Raw genomic sequence first — 21608 nt, 5'->3', positions numbered from 1 at the left:
TCCTTCACTTCAAGGCAGGCCTTACACCATGCAAATTTCTTCCTGCCGGAAAGAAATTTGCAGGATTTCCCCATCAACCCAGGCAGTGCTAACGGGAATTGGCAATTGTCTTCTCCTGGCAAGAGAAGTCAGTGATCATCCCCGCCGAGAGAAGTCAGTGATTATTGCTAGCAGTTATAGCAGCTGCTTGCGATAATCACAAGCAAATCTGGCATGCTGGTTGCACCCAATTTGTTGGATCAACTTGATACATTCAGCCTGTCCATAAACGGTTCGAATCTCTGCCGTTTCTTGCTGATTCTACTGAGATTCAAACCGGGTATGGCCGACCTAAGAATGAATTGAAATGCCTCACAAGTATTGTAAATTTATACATGTTGTCCTATAGCTGGTACTCTGTGTACATCAACTAATAATCTATTATTATGTATGCATTTTGTTGTATTTTCTAATTGTAATACATTTATATTATGTAGATGTTTGAAAACATATGAAGTTGAATATTCATTAGATGGCTTAATCTTCAGCCAGATAAATGAAAGAAACATTATTTTTACTTTGTTCTTATATAGCCCAGGTAAGTTATATATTATTTTATGTGAACTATTTTGTGATTTAAAGGCTTACTGCTTCATTAGATTGCCTTTTTATTGTTGTAGTTGAGCTGCATACACATATTTTATCATATGGATAGAAACTATTGACAGGAACATATGAGCTAATGAACAAACTATGCATTCTTGTGCTTGGAAGCCTTTCAGTACTAAACCTAGCAAAATATATTGGAGAATGTGCAATCTCACCATCTTAGCATGTCAGGACTTGTTATTCTCACGGGAGCACCTTTTTAGGCTAGAGAGGGGAGCCATGTAGAGACAGTTCCAGTGTAGGGAAAAACCTTAATGATTGGACTAAAATTGTGTTCCTCAAGAACACTATTATCATCCATTCTTCCTGATAAAAAGCTGGTTAGGAAGACTAATAAATAAAATGTATGAGTACCTGTACTTTCACAGAAAACCAATAATTTTATGTTGTAACCAATGGCTGTTAAATGTTCCATAATATAGTGAACCATTTTCTTATTTTATGATAAACACACACATTGTAACAAGTTTTTTTTAAGAGTGACAAATATCCTTCTCTCTCCAGACACAGCCATAGTATCCGGATACTACAGAGTCCGTGCTGTCAACTTCTGGAACATACCAGGACCCTACAGTCTTTCAGTGATGTACAGTTAGTTGAAAATAATGATCACAAAGCCTATAGATTTTTGAAATGGTCTCTGATGCACTGTTTTGGATTTTGTAAATCATATTTTTTAATTTGTGGAAATCGTCACTTATTTTGTTAAATAAAATGTTCAGCAAACTCCATGAATGTGTGATTTAAAGTAGATCTTCCCATTCCCCAAGGTTGCAAAGTGTTACCATCATAATCCACTTCATAAGCTGTTTCAAAGGTATTCTCCTCTCTTCCTTTTCCCAAGCTATAACCTAAGTTTTGATTTCTTGGCAAATATCAGCAGCTAAGCCTTCTTCCTCTCTAATTTGTAACCTCTCCCCTTAGTCACAGGGAGCAGTGACACTTGGGGGTTTATTTACTAAAAGCAAATCCACTTTGAGCTACGAGTTCACTTAGAAGTGCAGCCCATGTATATCTGAGGGGGACATGCAAGGGAAATAAAAAACAGAATTTATGCTTGTAAATGATTGAATAATAAAATCAGCAGAGCCTCCCCTCATTTCAGATCTTCTCCTCAGATCTACAGTGACTGCACTTCCAAGTGCACTTGCAGTGAACTTGTAGTGCAAAGTGGATTTGCCTTTAGTAAATCAACCCCTTGATATTCATGATGAACAGGCTGTGATGGACAACTTGGCATCTCTCTCTTTAAGCTATACAAGAGTCAAGATGGTAGCACCCAGTGGGAGAATAATTGGGTCTTGGGGAAAGAGTTGGGTACAGTTTTTTATGCATTGATTATTCACTGGTGAGTTGTTTCTAAGCTGAAAGGCTCACATTTGGCAGCATTTTCTATTGAATTTTGTCCTAAATGAATTAATTAGCACATATCAAGCAATGAACATATTAAGGATTATTGTAACTCATATAAATCATAACCTTCTATTTGAAAACAAAACAACTGTTACTCTTTTAGGTTTTATTTGGCCTCCGCTTCATTATATAATAAATTAATTACTCCTTTTTATAATACCTCATAATGAGAACAGATGTCTGTAAAAAAATCAATACATATGGGGTGCTGTATAATCTGTGCATATATATTCAAAAGCTGATTTCTACTTTGTTTTTAATCAGTGAGCAAACATGCATTGTAAAATGCAGATCAGGGTGAGCAACACCAATCGGGCTTTGGTGCCACAGCCGATCTATTTGGAGTTTAGTGAATTGGTGGTACCTATTTTTATCTATAGTAGTGAATGTACTAGAGAGTTAACTATAAATAAGTTGCTTATTATATGTAGAAGCATCCTTCTACAAGTATTTGGGGGAAGGAGCATCTCACTTCAGTACTTATGGGCTGCTATACTCATAGTCATTACTGGGCTGTGTAATAAAATAACAGGGGAATTAAATAAAATTATAATTTAGTCTGAACACCTCTTTCAGATACAAACATTTGATTATTGAATGCAAATGTAGCGTTATCTCAGTTGTGTATTTATTTATGTATGGCTGTAAAAAGTTACATAAAGGCTCTTGCTTTCTGATTTGGATCTGTGTGTACTGACAGGTGCTAGAATAATCATTTAAATGACCACTGCTAATTCTTCTTATAAGTACAGCAAACAGGAATTAAGTGCTTTTCCAGCCAGACCTTGACCTCTTAATGCCCAAGTACTAATCAGCCTTATCATTACACCAAAATGCCAAACCACCAAACTGTTTACTTTTGTACTGTTTTGGTATTACAATAATTTGCAATGGAATAGTCACATTTTTTAATAACACATTTTACTTGCGTACAATATGTACTGGAATAAATCCATAACAATTGGTCACAATGATACAAAAAATGTATTCTTGGTCAAGCTTCCGATTAAATTATCTATTTTACCAAAATCTGGTGACATATTAATACCTAAAAACAGATTGTTTAAAGGAAACGTTATGATATACATTCAGACAATAATTTGTATCTAAATAACCGTTAAACACATAATTGCACTCTGAAAAAAATCTTTGATATGTGAACAACTTTTATAGTTCTTAAGTCATCCTTTCAAGACAGACCAGTTATTTTTACCCCAGAGAGAAGGAAAAAGGTCTTGACAACAATATGTTCTAGCAGGCTCCTGTAGACAATAAAAAGAAAAAAAATGTATATTGTGTTTTAATTGAAAAAGAAAAACATTAAAGTAGAAGATCAGGCTAACACTAAAATCTCTAAATTTACTTGCAGCCACAATCTAAGACTAGCCTATCTAGGCCTGTAAAGTAAAAATCACTATATATACACCTTTTCTGAAGCCGATCCGGTCTGGTCTCCAGTGGCAGAAGCTGTGTGCAGGAGGCAGCTGACAACAGCTTGGAAATGCCTAGGAAGTGACATCACCCATAGAATTACTAAGGGGCTTCTGTTGTCGGCTGCCTCCTCTGCACCAACCTCCACAGAAAGGTCACCACATACAGCTCAGCATGGGAGCAGAGCAGCTTCACAAAAGGCATGTATAGCGATTTTTGCTTTACATGGCCAGATAGGTTTGTCTTAGATTGCTCCACTTTAACACCAAAAATCATAAACTAGATAATAATGCACCTTGATGTACTTTTCCTGTCATCAGCTGACACACTTAAGTAAACCAAACAACATGAATATGCCTTTAAGGATCCAGCACTTTGTACTACTGTACTTTTATTGTTATTATTCATAATCATCTGTCTGAGATTAAGGCAGAATGGTGTGCTAGCTATATCCAATTGCGCTCTTCCCCTAGTTTACTGCAGGAGATGTTCTAACTGGGGCCCTTAGACATCCACCAGGCCCTAGACTTCTGGATAATTTTCCTTGTCGCTGATTTGACTCTCTTAGTTACTGCCAAATATTATTCATTTTAGATAATAAAATTAGGTAAGGTACAGAGCAGTTATAACGTGCAAACTGAAATAACCCATAACCCATTTCTTAGTACATGGCAAACTAGTTAACCAAAAGAAAATTAAGAATATTCAGCTTGATAGCCTGGGACCTGGCATCTTCTGAGGGGTATTGAGATTGGCAACAGAAGTAATTTTACAATAACATGCTCTGTTTAACTTGTTAAAAATATGTTTATTAGTACTGTGGGAGGCAGATAGAAAAGGGATTGACATAGACATTTTCTAGTTAACTACGTTTCTTCCCTGTTTTTAAATCAACTCTAGGACTAGTTTATGGATTTCAAAGAAAAAAGTGATCTATCATGCATTCAAGTGCAACAAGTAATATGAGTGATTATAAAATAATATTCAGTACCTCATGTTGCAAAATATGCAAATACTTGACAGTTTGCCAAATAGGCGTTGTGTTCTGTTTTCCATTATGGAATTTTATCTGTTAATGGCCAGTACTTAAATGTTCTCCAGCCTACTGTGTGGGTCTTCCACCTACTTGGTCAGCAGTCAGGGAATAGGCTAGCATTTTTTTAGCCAAGTACATATTGATGGCATATTATTTTGTAATTATTCTTAGCTTATTATTAAGTTCAAATTAGTACTTGAATGATTAAGATGAGAGCTTTTAGGTGATGGTAGTGTGGCACACAATTTAAATCCTGTGTCATTCCTTAGTTATATAATAGTGATCCTATTAGACTATTCCTTTACTAAGAGGGAAACCCACTATGTAAAACAAATGTGAGCTGCTTTGTGGTCTAAAGCAGTGGTCATCAACCCTGTCCTCAGGGCCCACTATCAGTCCAGGTTTGCAAGATAACTGAAATACCTCACAGGTGATATCATTTGCTGCTCAGTGATTGCAGTATTCTAGTCTGCATCTCCCCAAGGTAATACATAAAACCTGGCCTGTTAGTGGGCACTGAGGACAAGGTTGATGACCACTGGTCTAAAGGACCCTTTTAATTATTAACAGAAAAGAAAAATTAAACCACCAGATCCAATCGGTGGAAAAGATCTGATAACCATATATCACTGCAAATTCTAACACAATTTAGGAACAGACACATTTTTAGGAAATGTAGTATTTGCTCAATTAATTGAAATGAGCAATATGACAACTCCAACTCTTTACACATACTCTAAAAAGGCTACAGTTCCCTTATGAAAGGATCATGGCTCCCAAGTCTGAAGTTGAACACTACCCTCCTTTAAGTTTTGCAGCATATGAAATTATTAGCATACCTGATTGAAGAACTGTCTGAAACTGTCCAGCCATACAGATCTCCTCCTGTTTTTGGCGTACAATCCTTGTAATAGCTGGAGAAAATCCACGTGGATTGCGTGAGAATATGATGGAATACCCATCATTACATGTTCCATCTTCATGAAGAGTACGGCAAGCATAGGTGATTGCATAATTGTCATAGTCAGTATCAATGACCCAGTAGTTGTCTCCTGTAGAAACAAAAACATTGCAAATCAGTTCTTACACTCCACTTTAAAAGTTAGTACAGAGGAATGTTGTCCATAGAAACCACAGTTCCCAGCAGTTATTTTCTCCCATAGATTGAAAATTCAGGTTGGTAATTTTTTCACATTGTTCCACATTTTTAGAAAAATATCCTTACAGCATTAATTATACAGTCACACAAAAAATATTGCAAGCTTATTATAGGATCTGTTTTATAAAATTAAACATGTAAACAGTGGTGTACCTAGCACATTTGTCACCTGTGTGTGGATTCTTTTTTAACGCCCTTCACCTTGCGTCCCCCTCTATATAGTAAATTTATTTTCAGTAATAATAATAATGAAATTAAATGAATACTACTAATAAGCACATTACAAAACAGAAAAGCGTTTCTTGCCGTGCTAAATATAATAAAATTCAAGGGTTTAAAGAGGTTAAAAATGGGGATAATAATGGCACAGCGCTATCACAATAGTAATATAGTGCTCTATAGTAATATGGTGCAACAGTGACTTTCCAGCATCCCTTAAAAATGACTTTCACTGTGCTGACTCAGAATTTCTGCCATTGCCTCAGCTCTCTGCAAAACTTACCTGTGTTACAGGCCATGTAACAGCATCCTCATTGTTTTTTTTCTCTGTGGACTACAGGTGGGTGGATTGATAGGTTTCCGACTTTGTATAGTCATGCCATAAACCAAAGGCCAGAACTATGCAGAGGCACACCGTTGTGTTGGAAACATACTAGTCTGCCCAGCGTACAGCTGTAACTCCTTAAATTTATCAGTCTATCTGGCCCTGGTGGTGTATACATATGAACTTCAATAGCAACCAAGGGAGTACCCCATAAGTGGCAGTATCTGGAGAAAGACCACCCACCCACCACCCATGGGGTTTATCACTGCATGTAAATACAAAATTCCACAATATCTGTAAACAAAAATGACACTGGTTAATGAGTTCCTCAAAATGGTCCATATACAAGCAGTCCCTGGGTTACAAACAAAATAGGGTCTGTTGATTTGTTCTTAAGTTGAATTTGTATGCAAGTCGGAACAGGTAAATTTTTTAAGTGTAGCTCCAGCCAAAAAAAATTTAAGATTTCACCTCACTTTCTGTGCCTATGACAATTGGATTTTGAAAATCTGGGGCTGTTGTGAACATGAGTATTGGTGATAAACCATCAGTAAAGACACCTTTTTCCCATGATAACGCGTAAGCCCCATACACACTATCAGATCTTCTGCTGATTTTTTTTCCTTCAGATTTACCAAAACCATATAATATGAGGTCAAACCTTAGGAGTTTCAATGTGTATGCAATCAGGCAGGCCCTTGCACTACATGGTTTTGGTAAATCTGAGGACAAAAATCTGCAGAAAATCTGATAGTGTGTATGGGGCTTTACAAGAGTAAATTTCCCTTTCCTAGGTGTAGCTTTCCTCTCACTTCCTGTTGTCTCACTTCATTTGTAAGTAGGAGTCGTTTGTAAGTCAGATGTTTGTAACCCAGGGACCGCCTGTATATGGAACATTCCAGTGGCAGTGATATTTTGCCATGTTTCAGCAAACCTTTTAATCCGTTGTATAGAAACTGGGGCAAACTAAATGTATTGTTCATTGCAACTATCTAGATGATTGTTACTCATTCCTATACTGGAAAAAAAATGCAATCTGATGGTTGCTGTGGATAGTATCATAATTTCCATTCATCCAAATAAACCTAGTGCTGTGCCCATATAGCTTTTGTTGGTAAGAAATTGTTTGATCACAGATCCTCTTACATAAATGTATACAGATATACAACATATAAGTTTAGGCAGTTCTAGTTAAAGTCTGCTTACCTCCACTTGATAAGTAGCTAGCCAAACCTTGGTAAGTCATGTACATTTTAGCTGGTGTGGTTGGGTCTGGTACGGAGTACTGAGCAGCCATATCTGCACAAATCAGCCAGAACCTGTAAAAGAATTGTACCCTTAATTACTGCAGAATAGTAATTGTTTATTATATCAGACAAAAAAAAGGGATTTAACAAGCAGTGTATTCCCTAATGAGCACTGTTTTATCTACTGGTGCCCCAATAAACATAGATTACAATTATTGTTACTTGCCTGGCTATTTCTGCATCTAGTATTTTCTACTTAACTTATCTAGAACAAGCATGTAGCAAGTTAAGTGACAGGAAACATCTGATCGGTGTTCTTGTTTAACCACTTGCTTACTGGGCACTTAAACCCCCCTCAGTCCCAGACCAATTTTCAGCTTTCAGCGCTGATGCACTTTGAATGACAATTGCGCGGGCATACAACACTGTACCCAAATGAAATTTTTATCATTTTTTTCCCACAAATAGAGCTTTCTTTTGGTGGTATTTAGTTACAGCTCGGAGTTTTATTTTTTGCTAAACAAACAAAAAAAAATGCAAAAAAAAATAAAAAATCATGTTTTAATAGTTTGTTATAAAAGTTTGCAAACGGGTCATTTTTCTCCTTCATTGAAGTGCGCTAATTAGGCGGTACTGATAGGCTGCACTGGTGGGCACTGATGGGCTGCATTGGTGGGCACTGATGGGCTGCATTGGTGGGCACTGATAGGCTGCACTGGTGGGCACTGATAGGCATAGTTAAGGCGGCACTAATAGGCACAGATAAGGCGGCACTGATGGGCAAAGATGGGCATAGATAAGATGGCACGGATGGGTGGCACGGATGGGTGGCACGGATGGGCACTGATAGGTACCACTGATAGATGGGACTGATGGGCACTGATAGGTGGCACTGATAGGTGGCTCTGATAGGTGGCACTGCTGGGCACTGATGGGCGGCACTGCTGGGCACTGGTAGATGACACTGATGGGCACGGATATGTGGCACTGGGGTGCAGCACCTTTGAGGCAGATTGTGGGTGGCACTGTGGGTGGCACTGCTGGGTGGCACTGTGGGCACTGCTGGGTGGCACTGATGGGGGGCACTTACTTTTAATAAGTGTGGCACTGCAGGGGGCAGGTGGGCACTGGCAGGGGGCAGGTGGGCGCTAGCAGGGCTGGCCATGATCGGGACTGATGTCCCGATCACGGCTGCCGGTGATCGGCTTTTTTTTTTCTCCTCGCGCTGTCAGCGCGAGGGGGAATAATAGCCGATTACCGGCTCCGTTATATATCACATGATCAGCTGTCATTGGCTGACAGCTGATCACGTGATAAGGGGTCGGGATCGACCCCTTGCACGGATCGGTGATCAGGCGAGTCTCATGGACTCGCCGATCACAGGGCGTACAAGGAGCAGGCTCAGAGCACCTACATCACAAATTGTTGCATGTAATTTGGAAACTGCTGTATGGAAAGCTGGCAAACTGCACATAGAGAGATTAGGGTCAGTTAGGAAAATATTCTTTATTTCTGATGGCTATTTCTTTGAACAATCAACCCCTTTGTTACTACTATTGTTGTTCTTATTGGGGGATTTTTTTGTCTTTCTATTGTATTTCTATTTTGTGGTTGATATGAAGTTAGCGGTCACTTTTAGGTGCGGTTCCCTTCAAAAATTAAACTTGGGGCTTTTATGTGAGGACATGGTATTTTGGAGTTTTTATTTATTTTGGGATTCATTTCTAGAAATGTGCCATCCCTCACCTGCCTACCCCCTTCATTGCCATTAGATTCAGGCTCCATGGCAGGAGTCAAGGTGGAGAGCAAGGGAAGATCAGCAAACATCAATCCGCTGATCTCCCCTGGGTAGTAGTAACCTAGAAGTGCTCAGTTCTGAGCAGAAGCGATATTAGGCGTCTAAAAGATTTAAAAACAGACTGCTTAATAAAGTAAAAAAAAAGCAAAAAATAAATAAATTAAAAGCTCCTGTGTATTATATGTACATGAACACAAACACACTCATCAGTTGTGGACATAAAAACGACAATTGCACCACACATATTAACCTCCCTGGCGGTATGATTATTTCAGATTTTAGGTGCTGAAAGTGGTACAATTATTTTGCATGGAAATTTTAGTGTCTTATATTGTTGGCCTGTAATTCTTAGAAATAATTCACTTAAATCCGTCCAAACAAGAGTCTAATAGAGATCCCAGGTATGATAAAATTTGAAATTTGTAAAAATTATTCAATAATGTAATTAAATCAAAAACACTGAAATGTGCTGAGTTGCAGAATTGTCGCTGTCATTACTTTTAGTGTTTGATGATGAATTTCCCCACTAATTACTATCGCTCAATTCTGCAAGTGATTCTAATTTATTATTGCTGTTTTCTAGCGTGTGTATAATCACATTTGATGTAAACTGACATTTTTTGGTTGCTATGGACAATCTCCAGTTTCCTGGCATAAAGAATAGTACTTATAATATAAAACTGCATGCAGGACACTGGACAAACCACTAGGGACAAAAGGGATGTGTAATTATTTGATACAGTACTGTAATCTGTAAGATTACAGTATACTGTATCTATACTGTGTTTTTTACTTTTTGAATTTGCCGCCGAACTCCGTCCCCGTGCATTGCAATGCTTGCAGGGAATGGAGTTCGGCACTGTGACAGATCGAGCGAGACATGGCAACTCGATGATCACAGTGGGGAGACATCGCTGGGTTCAGGGGACAAGGTAAGTAAACCCCTACATGGATCCTGCGATGGGATCCCAAGTCTGGCTCGGGAATATCGCTTATGGTACTGAAATCTCACCCCGAGCCTGACCGTAAATACCGCCAAGGAGGCTACGTAATGTCATACACTCCAAAGTGAGAGCAATAATTTTAAGGCCCTCATTCACTGTTAAATCTAAACTGAAAGCTGTAAAGTTTTTACACTTTTAAAGCTTTGCCTATAGACACTTTTGGGGTAACACAAGATTTTGGCGTTTTATGGTGCATGAAATTTTGAAGCACAATATATTTGGTATCTATTTACTGAACAAAATCTCTGCTTTTATATTTTAGCAAAAAAAAACTGTTTAAGTGTACTTTTTACTGAAAATATAGGTTTGATCAACAAAAGCGTAATTATTGTGTGACATAAAAAAATTTCAATTGCCACCATGTTCTTCCACAGGTCTTTGTTTATAGAAAAATATAGTTTAAAGTAATCTTAAATAGTTTAAAGTAAACTCTGACAGCAAAGGGGTGAGGTGTTTGCATTCAAATTCACGTGAAAAGACCCTCTCCCTCAATGGACCAGTGTTTTTTTTTTTTTTTTTTTTTTTATAGTATTGGGCCTAAAAATTGGCAGAATTTAACTACGAGGCTAGCTCTCACTAGAAACCCAACGTTTGAGTTCACCAAGTTTAAAAAAAGATTTGCCAAGCCCTTGACAAAGTAAACCTGGCAGACTTGCCCATCACTACTCTTTTAACTCGCCGTATTTAGTTTGTGGTATATCTTTATTACATGCTTAAAGGGGTTGTAAAGGTAAATGTTCATTCTATGCATTAAGGTGAAAAAACATCTGACAGTGCCTGCACCCCCAGCCCCCCCGTTTTACTTACCTCACCTCTCGAAAATCCTGCGCTCGCCCCCGCCGTCCTTTACACCATTCAGCCTGGCCACTGATTGGCTGGAGTGGATGGATGGAAATCAGCGCAGCCATTGGCTCGCGCTGCTGTCAATTACATCCACTGACGCGGAGCGCCGGGGGGGCGGGGCCGCGTGATACAGCGAGCGGCTATAGCCACCAGCTGTATCACAGGAGTGTGCCCGCAGGTGCTTCTCACCATGCGAGGGAGCTCGCATGAACGTGACAAGTACCTGCGGGAGGAAGCAGAGATAGCCACCGAGGGACCCCAGAAGAGCAGGTTCGGGGCCACTCTGTGCAAAACGAGCTGCACAGTGGAGGTAAATATAAGTTTGTTATTTAAAAAAAAATAATAATTCACTTTACAATCCCTTTAAATTAAAGGCTCCCACTGATGAATTTCTTGAATTTCCTAACTTATCAATTGCTATAGCCATTTTGCAGGGGTTTCTTCTACCTAGTGAAAGGGATGTGTATTCATTCAGTTTACATAATAGAAATGTGTCTGTATTAGGAAAGCCATAGCCTTTCTCAAAAGACAGTTTGTGCCCATCCTCAAATCAGAGAAGATCTGCTGACCTGGCAATCACATATTTTATGACAATGAAGCTGTGCACCTATAGGTAACACTGCTCCTTTTCGCCACAGAAAACAGAACCATTGGTGGAAAATCTTTGTGTGTTGTTGGTCTTATGGACCAGTTCTTACTCATACCCTGCAGGCAATGGTTGAATAAAGTGTGAATGACCCATATTTAACCACCGTAATGCTCTACTTCAATTGCATTAATGTTAAATAGGTCCACAGTCAATGCCTGGGAACTAATATGCAATGTGAGAATCAAGCATGGCAGCTTCCATCTTTAGTGTTTCTCACTGGTATTTTCTTATGTTACAGATCATGTTATGAATTTATGGTTTGCTTTTCACTGGGTTGTTCAAGCTAACCTAAAACTTAAGAAATGTTTATGAAACATGGCAAGTAGTAATATACAATATGTGGCTACTCATCTCTCAATTTCAGTGAAACTAGGAGCAGATTTCTCCTTTTAAAAATTCCATTGAGCAAATGTAACTGAAAAAAATGCATTTTAAAGGTGAACAGGGCTTCTAACATTTAATACACTATTGCAAAAATATTATTATTAAAATAGTATTCAATGTGTAAGATTTTCCCTCACAACCTGTCTTGGAGACACATCAGGATGTGAATGGAAAGCCTTGGAACGCACAGTTTTGTTGGAAGATTTTTCCTTTTTATGTACCTTTTGACAACTATAAAACTGTAAAACTGTATAGATTTTTCTCTCCTGATCCAGGAACAAAAGTTACCAGGCTAGAATATGAGAGGGAATCTCTAAAGCAATAACAACCAGAAAAAAAACTGTTCCATGCTTTAACTAAAACAGAAAAAAAAGTTTTGCTTGAAGTTCCAATATAATGTTAAAAAAAAAAAAAATCCAATATGCAGCCCAAATATCAGCATTACTTACCCAAAAAGTTTAACTCTGCCTTTGGATGATGCAGTCATTGTACCGTCCCCATCTAATGTGTATTCAGCAGAGATATTATCTTGCAGGAACAGGCCTTCAGGGTCCTTTTTGCCAATAGCATACCATTTTCCCGCATACTAGTGAAAAGTATGGAAAGTGTTAATAGCTACCCTTAATGTTTGAATACATAAGCATTTGAACAAAAAAATCATGAACTCCATCATTGTGTTATTATGTGAATAATTTTTTTTTCTTTACACATTAACAGCATATTACAGTACTTTTCATTGACTTCATGTATAAACCTGTCAGTGGCAGCTGGTGGTATTTTTTGGGGGGGGGGGGGTTGCAAACAGTGTACAGCCAGCCACCCGCACCTCCCCCCCTAGTCGGACGGCAGACTAGCTTCCCCTGCGTCTCCTATTGCTTCCTCTCGACAGCCAGCGTAGATTCTCGGACAATCGTTGGTCTTCTCCAATCCATACTGATTGGAGGAGAATTAGCGTGACAATAGCAAATATTCATTCGCTAGTGACAAACAACTGGGTAGGCTCGAGCCCACCCTGTTTTGAAGCCTATTAGAAATTTTGCCTCTAATCACGTGCTTCAAAAAAACACACGCCCCCATTGGAATCCATGTATCCGGCACTCTGCATGCAGATTAGGAGCAGGATGCATGGATGGGGGGGGGGGGGGGGGGGGCGGTGCCTGTGCGCCCCTTATGGATGGGCCGCCACTGAAACCTGCCTTGAAAAAATGCCATATTCACTATTCTGTATAACTGAAGGCACAAAAATGGCAGTCCTAGGCTTTAAACAATATTGGCTGGTTGGTTTCCCACATATTATTCTGCACCAGACTTCACCTGCCTTGTATTAGTATGTACTGTAGTTATCCACTTCAACTCCAGAAGACGGGCCGTTTTTTTTTTTTTTTTGCTGTTTATTACTGTGTTGCTTTAACTGGTAATTACGCGGTCATGCAACTCTGTACCCAAACAAAATTTATATTATTTTTTGCACACAAATAGAGCTTTCTTTTGGTGGTATTTGATTACCACTGGGTTTTTTTAATTTTGTGATATAAACTAAAAAATTATATATTTTTTTTTAAATGATTTCTTACTTTCTGTTATAAAACATATCGAAATAAAGACATTTAAAATATTTAATTTCTTCATAAACTTTGGTCAAAATGTACTCTGACTATGGTACCTATGTTGGAATTTTTTTTTATTTATTTATTTATGTTGATACTACTAATGGCAGTGATCAGCGACTTATTATGAGACTGTGATAGTGCGTCAGCAATCTGACGCTAACCGAGGCTGGGGGGGGGACTGACTAACTGCCACTCAGATCACTAGTGACACCAATATAGTGATCAGTACTAATAATATGGCAATATTTTTACTCCCTGTCATTCGCTCAGCCGATCATCAGGTTTCGGCCATAAATCGTTTCCCGGGACCCGCTGAATGGCCTGTGTTGTAGCAAATGGCATCACTGCTGGGGCAATAGGTGCATGCTCGCATGTCTCCTACCCGGAAATGCAAAATCATGTACATGATCCAGCACAGTGGGGCTGCCCTGCCGCAGTATGACTGTGGTGGGTGGTCCTGAAGTTGGTATCCTCCTCTGTGTATGATTGCTCCTGTAAGTGACAGCTTAACTACTATGGTTACAGTTACATACATTAATACAAATATTTCTCATAACTGCAGGTTAGTGTTTTGCCTTTAGGCTAGCTTCACACTGTTGTGGTTTCCCTGCGGATGCATTTGGGTGGGCACAAAATGTTATTCATGTAAATAGCCTTCTGTATCTACAAAAAATACAGGGAAAAGGTCCTTGTACTGCACCTTTTCCTAAATTGTAGCCACAGGGAAACCGCATGCTACACGTTTCCCAACATTGGAAAATGCGCTACTGTTTACCGTTCATGGGGTACCATTAAGAATTTTAAATATGTGAATAAATAAAGAAGGGCAGATGTATACGAGTAAATAAAAACAATATCATGTACCCTTAAATAGCTAAGGTAAAGTGCAAGGAAAAACTGCTCGGTTCATTGTTCAAACATGTAAAATCAGAAAAATTTAATGAGCGAGGGACAGAAAAAGGGGAAAATTAAAGAATAACAAGTAGGCATGAAAAAAAAAAAAAACTAAGGTCAGTGTGGACAGGCTTGATTATGTTTTAGAATGTTTTTTCTTCCAAGTATATGGCAAATCAAATATTCATAATGTATCTCAAACTGGTGTCAAAAGCCCACTGTGTTTACCCATACACCAATCAGCCATAATATTGATATCACTGAGCAGTAAAGTGAATAATCTTTAAAAAAATTGATTAACTGATTACAATGGTATCTGAAAGTCGGTGAGATATATTAGGCATCAAGTAAACATGTTGCCCATGAAGTTGATGTGTTAAAAGCAGAAAAAAATGGCCTTCTTACTTTGCTGTGTATAGGGCTGTGTAGTCTCTGACCAGTCAAGGTGCCCATGCTGATACATGTCCACATCCAAAAGAAGATACAATGGGCACATGAGTACTAGAACTGGACAATGAAGCAATGGAATAAGGTGGCCTGGTCTGATGAATCATGTTTTCTTTTACATCATGAAGATGGCCGGGTGTGTGCGTTGCTTACTTGGGGAAGAGAGGGTACCAGGATGCAGTATGGGGAGAAGGAAATCCGGCAGAGACAGTGGGATGCTTTGGGCAATGTTCTGAGGGAAACCTTGGTCCTGCCATTCATGTGGATGTTACATTGACATGTACTACCTACATAAAGAACATCATTTAATGTAAATTTTCTCAGTCGCCTTAAAAAAGCCAGTCTCCCTCCACCCATCCTTACTACATTCTATAGGGGAACCATTGAAAGCGTGCTGACCAGCTGCATCATTGACTGGTATGGGAACTGCAGTTCTGCTGACCACAAGACCCTGCAGCGGCTAGTGAAGATGGCAGAAAAGATTATTGGTGTCTCTCTCCCCTCCATCCTGGACATTTTTCATACACGATGCTCCAGCAAAGCTACCATTATCGTGAGGGATCCTACCCATCCCTCCAAAAGTCTCTTTCAGCTCTTGCCATCAGGTAGAAGGTACCAGAGTATCAAAACCAGGACTGTCAGACTGCTCAACTGTTTTTTCCCCCAGGCTGTGAGAGCCCTCAACTCCAATCCTCTTTGAAACCTCTTCTACAACCTATACATTTTGACTAGGAACGTATCACATCCCCTCCTTTTTAATCTTGAATATGCACTAGACCCTTTTATAAATACTTGCTGCTACAAAGACTTTTAGAAACATATAGTATATGTACAGTTACGTAGTTCCCAGATGTGTATAGGTTTTCTTTTATTGGTGTTTTTATTCTCTGTATATTTATTTATAATTATGTTTAATTTGTATGTAGCACCGTGGCCCTGTGAGATACGGCATTTCGTTCTACTGTATGTTCTTACGTGTAGTAGAATGACAATAAAGTTTTACTTGAATTGACTTGACTATACAGAGAGTAACCCTCCAGGGCTTCCATGACCATCTATCGCTCTACTCAAACTATCCCCAGTCTGTAAACAGGTATACAGATATGGGTGCGCAAATACAGAGACTAAGGACTAAGATACAAAAGGCACTTTTGGGTGATTTAATGCAAACCAGTAAAAACATATGCAATCAGTGGACTGGCGCTTTAAGGATGATGGCAGATAACATTACCAGCATATCTTTAATAAATCGCCTCTTATATGTATTTAGTACATCATCTCATAATGACCTTACTTTTAAAATGAAAAACTTACCCTTTTCAAATCAAAGTCATCCTTCACTTTAAAATTATCTACCACACAGGTCTGGGCTCTACAATGCTCAAAAATGGTAATAAGTGCAGCAAGGAAGAAATACTTGAAACACTTCATTCTAGAGAAAAATAGAAACATTTCCATAAGATAAAGCAGGTATTATATGTAGCACGTAGGTTTGCTTTTGACTTAACAAGCTGTAACTATTATCATTTAGATTGCATACATACTGTAGGTAACATTTTAAGTAGGAGTTTATATCAAATCTTTTATTTAGGTTACCAAAATCAAAAGACTTCAGTACTTTTGTCTTTTTTTCCCCTCTTCCCTCTATATGTTTTCTATAAGACTCTCTTCCATAACAGTAAAATGTATAAAAAACATATCTAAAATACAAGCAATTAGTATAGTATGTTTTTACAGCTGCATGACTACTATGCTTACATTACCCAATGCATTTTGTTGTGTTGCAAAATACAGTGCAAAAGTCGTGAAAATAAAGAATCTTTATTATGTAGTAAAGCAATAAAATGATTTGACTTAAGAAAGGCCTAGTGCTAACCAAAACATTCCTTCTATTATATGTTATCAAGATAAAGAAGAAATCAGAGCTTTATCTGTTATCGGCTACCAAATGCTATATTAATGCTGGTCGCCAGGGTATTTGATGCAGATCACATGAAGTATGTGTACTGCTAGTGGTAAGATCTGGTAAAAAAAAGTTGGTACCATAGACCAATGTTTCTCAGCTCCAGTCTTCAAGTACCCCCAACAGGTCATGTTTTCGGGATTTCCATTATTTTGCACAGGTTATTTGATCAATTTCACTGTCTTAGTAATTACGACAGCTGTTTCATCTGAGGGAAATCCTAAAAACGTGACCTGTTGGGGACCTGAGGTCTGGAGTTGAGAAACCTTGACAATTGTTTCTTGTATAGAGAATGCTGTTTGTGTATATAGGTTACCGCCAGTTCTCCAATACTATTAATCCAATGCAATGTCTGGTTTCAATACCAATTTTAAGATGTAAATAGACTACTAAATAAGTAGAGAACACCAAAGTTATAGTTTACCTAGCTTTGTGAATAAGATTGAGGTTTTAGTGCTTAATCATCAAGTCAAGTGCAAGCAAAATTAGGTTTTGTTTTTTTTTCCCCACCACATGATTGGGTATTCAAAATCAACATAGCAACACCATTACCACTAAGTGAAGTGAACATCCTCTACTCCTTTAATAAACTAACCCCAACAACGGCACATGATATATGTGCTCTTTGTTCCTTTTGTTCCGTTTCTACTAAAAGGTACATAATACCTTTGTGAACCAGGAACATTTGGCCACATACTGATGAGCGATATCATTTTCAATGCAAAATGATTATACACTTTACATTGTCTTTCTCACATGGTATTCTCTTATGCTTCTATGTGCCTAATGTTGCTTTTCCAATAATTGGACCCCCCTTTTTAATTTATTTGATTTGATTTTAGTATTCAAAGCAGCTTAAACCATAAACTTGACTTTCATTCCCAGCCTGGCAGTCCCCATGTCACAGACACGCCTAGCTATACATATATCAATAGTTAGAAAGCTCTAGCCTAGCTAAATGTAGACTTTGATTTTAATTCTTAGTACAATCATGCCATTTACAATCAGTCAGAAATATAAAATCATTCTAACAAATGTAATGTTTAAGCTAAAACTTTCAGCAGAAACAACTTACCTGACTCTTCTCTGTTGTAAACCAGTGTTAAATGGGCTCCCTACAGAGTCAAATGAGCATCTCTTTCTGCTTATTTAAGTATTTCTGCTTTAAATAATAAGCCTACAGACTACCTAAGTGGTTATTTTGGTCCATAGAGGACAGTAAGAGGCTTACGTTTGTTAATCCATTACATAAAATCTGTGTGTAATCCTTTTTTCTGATGTGTGCTCGTCTAATTGTGAAAGAAAACAGAGTTGAAAAGGGTGAGGAAAGACCACGCTTACTCATGCTGCACATGGCTCATCTGTCCATGTGGATGAACAAAGAACTAATGGTCACAAGGCCTGTGCTTCACGATGGCCTGGCAAGTGGATTTCATTTTACTAAATGTCATGTTTGCATAAGAGTGACTTTTCATTAGAAGAGAGGATGAGTATAGGAAATCGAAGATCGTGATTAAGAATTCAACTGTGCATTCTGAATTATAAATACTTTGCACAATCTATTTAAAAATATCATCATTGTAAACACACACTAGAAAATACCCACATAACTTTACAGAAGGGGTAGACCAAAGGTTAGGGGCAACTTTAATTATGGGGAATACGGGGGGTAGTAAGCCTCACCACCTCAAAAGTTTACCATAGACATCCGGGCTGTAAAAATAGGTTTATAGGTTTGTTGTTCCTGTAATGTTGTCACGATGCATGTTCCTCTACTAATTGATACTGCAAACGCTCCTCTATTACTTGTTAAGTAATAATATATAAAAGCTGGACTGTGGTTTGAATCGGAGAACTTAAATTATATTTAGCGGTCAAACTTTTTTAAAAATGTTGAATAGAGTGAGAAAAGGTTAGACCCAGCATCGGGTTTTTATTGATGTATTTGCCATCATATGGGAGATTAATTTCTCTGTTGGTGACTATTAGCCTTGAAACAACAAATGATGGGAAATCTAAAACCTTAGGGTTGCTCCCAGGAGATGAGCTGAGGAAAAATTGTCTGTGTTGGGAATTCCCCTCAGTTTGGAGAGATTTCCTCTTTTCCTGTTTCGTCTCTAAGACAGGATATAAAGAGAAATCTCCCCAATGGGAGGTAAACAGCAAAGCATTACCAGATTCAGAATACTTTAATAATCACAAAGGGACATTTTTGGAATCCGAAAGAGGGTTTTAACCCTTGTCTATTTAATTCAAAACACGCGAAAAGTAATTTATCCAAACTCTTTCATTTATATTCACATATTGAAGTTGTTTTGTATGAAAAAAACTTGGTGCTTTTTTATTACCTTGTTAAAAATAATTAAACACACATTTTGTAAAACACATTTTGAATGCCTTGGGTGAAAAGAAATCTAATCTACCACTTCTAATTCCAAGAGTGCACATATTTGGCCTAGCTAGGTACAATACGCACACATTGCTTTCCAAGATTATATTTTTCCCTCTCTGCTATAATTGGTCACATGATTCAATACATTTCTTAGATGAATTAATGATATCAAAACCTTAATTTTGAGTCTGAAAGTTCAGTTAAAGCATTAAAACATGTAAGTATAAAAAAAAAACACAAATTCATTCATGTATGTATTTAAAGAAAAATCATTACATTACTTTGCAGAGAACTAGGCTACATGTCTGCCTCTTAATTATATCAGCCTCCTGTAATCTCTTCAACACTTTGAACCAGTTAATCTAACAATGTGAACATGCTCATAGGAGGGATAAGCTTGATGGATAAGCTCATCAGTAAGTAGGGTAGTGGTCTCTGCTCATATAATGAGGCGAGAGCATTGGGTGCTCTATTTGAAGGTATTACCATAAGAAATGTAGTAGTAGAGGGTAACTCAGGTCTTCAGAACAGGTCCTGAGTCGATGGGTTTTGGGCTTTTGATGATAGTGTCAGTTTGAGATACTTCTAAGAACATCCAGAGTTCATTGATCTGCAGTTTACCTCCTGACCTGTATTTAACCTGGTTCAAGCAGGTTTTGCATTCTCAAAAAAGCAAACCAAAGCATGTTGACACAGGCCATTAAGGATTCAATGTGTGTGCATGTACTTGCCTGTAGTTTAGCTCTAAGTATACAAGGCCAAAATATTTCTTATTTTCTTATATGTCATATGTGACCCACTTTCACAATGAAGTTGTGGCAGCTATCTAATACAAACAAGAGAAACTAAATACCTTACCCATGTTAAGGCTGTCTATGCCTGACATTGACCCTAGTTGACAATGGAAACCTAATCACTAGATTACCATGATGATCTGACACTGGAAGTCTGAAGTCAACCACAAATAAAAGAAAAACACAAACAAAGCTACAAAATATTTTAGTTATGGCTGGCTTCATTCACCCATGTACTCCTAAATGTATTTATTTTGGTAGGTGAGGATGTAATCCAACTTTAGTTTCCCCTTTGCTGTTACTGTAGTGTGACCTTTCTTTTCTTGCTGCAGCAACGAGATTCAGATTCTTCACCTTAGGAGTTCTAGCTAAATAAATGTAACTGTATGGAAAACAGGGTAGGTGCTACTGATAGGCTAGGCTGCTGCCTAGGATCCACTGCCGCCTAGGGCGCAGCCATGGCCACTGGCCTACCTACTCTCCACTGGGAGGAGAGGGTGCCTGGAGCTTGTCAGTGCGCTTTGTCCTCTACCTGGCTGTCTAGCACCTGCCCTGTCCACACAGGGCAGGTGGACTGTCCACACATAAAAAAGCATTTTCCTGAACCTTACTGTAACTTTGTAGGAATTTTGTGTCATCTGACATCACATTGCCATATTAACAGAATTATTTGGCAAGAAAGCCATACACAGGAGTAAGCATTTTGTAGTTATCATTTAGACGCAGATCGCCAGCACATTATTTGTAAGCCATCTTCCTATTGCACCACCTCTTGGGAGCACCACAGAGTTGGGGCCACTTTCCATGTGTGTACACAGCATTCAACTTCCATCAAAGAGTACAATCAACGTGTCCTCATTAGTATACCAGTTTCTCTACCAATGGGCTCCATTCACTAATGCATTTTGCATGCGGTCTTTGGGTGACCTGACAATTTTTCCCAAATATCACGTGAGACTGAAAATGTCAATTTACTATCCTTTTATGAGGTATTTACCTCAAAAAGCAAAATCGCTCAGTAAATACCACATAAAACAGCGTTAAAGTCAATTCACTAAAGGAAATAAATAATGTGTTAAAAAAGTAGTGGTCCAGGCATGTGCTATTGAAGGAATATAATAGCCAATTTGGAGTAGTCTGTACCTTCTTGGATCAGTAGTCTCTCAAAAGTAATGCATAGAAACCAAAATGAGGATAAAAACACAGCAATGTCACATTTAGGCCCCTTTGAAACTGGGGTGGGAGCGGCGTCGGCGGTAAAGTAGCAATTTTTTTAGCGCCATTTTACCGTCGTTTTAGCGGCGATATTCAGCTGCTAGTGCGGCGGCTTTAACCCCCGCTAGCGGACAAAA

General features: G+C 38.4%; 2 protein-coding genes across 3 annotated transcripts in view; one reads left to right on the top strand and one right to left on the bottom strand.

Moving 5' to 3' along the window:
* IDUA (alpha-L-iduronidase) overlaps window positions 1-1377 on the top strand; it is a 256317-nt gene extending 254940 nt beyond the window's left edge. For both annotated transcript variants that reach the window (XM_077476102.1, XM_077476101.1), the window contains 2 exons: window positions 477-577; window positions 1153-1377. In XM_077476102.1, coding sequence (XP_077332228.1) covers window positions 477-577; window positions 1153-1244 — 193 coding nt within the window. In that variant the 3' untranslated portion in view covers window positions 1245-1377. The remainder of the gene's footprint in view (window positions 1-476; window positions 578-1152) is intronic.
* Window positions 1378-2895: 1518 nt separating this feature from the next.
* Window positions 2896-18281, bottom strand: LOC143974569 (purpurin-like). Its single transcript, XM_077476103.1, has 6 exons — window positions 18146-18281; window positions 16422-16539; window positions 12606-12742; window positions 7438-7550; window positions 5368-5580; window positions 2896-3323 (listed from the first exon to the last, which is right to left on the bottom strand). Exons 2-6 carry the CDS (start codon window positions 16536-16538, stop codon window positions 3313-3315), a joined length of 591 nt encoding a protein of 196 aa, XP_077332229.1. The 5' UTR covers window position 16539; window positions 18146-18281; the 3' UTR covers window positions 2896-3312.
* Window positions 18282-21608: the final 3327 nt, after the last annotated feature.

Source organism: Lithobates pipiens, unplaced genomic scaffold, assembly GCF_037356315.1.
Source record: "Lithobates pipiens isolate NorthernLeopardFrog02 unplaced genomic scaffold, aLitPip1_a1.2 Scaffold_13, whole genome shotgun sequence".
Classification (NCBI taxonomy): Eukaryota; Metazoa; Chordata; class Amphibia; order Anura; family Ranidae; genus Lithobates; species Lithobates pipiens.
Note: the sequence above shows the minus strand (reverse complement) of the source record. Positions and strands in the feature narration are given on the sequence as shown.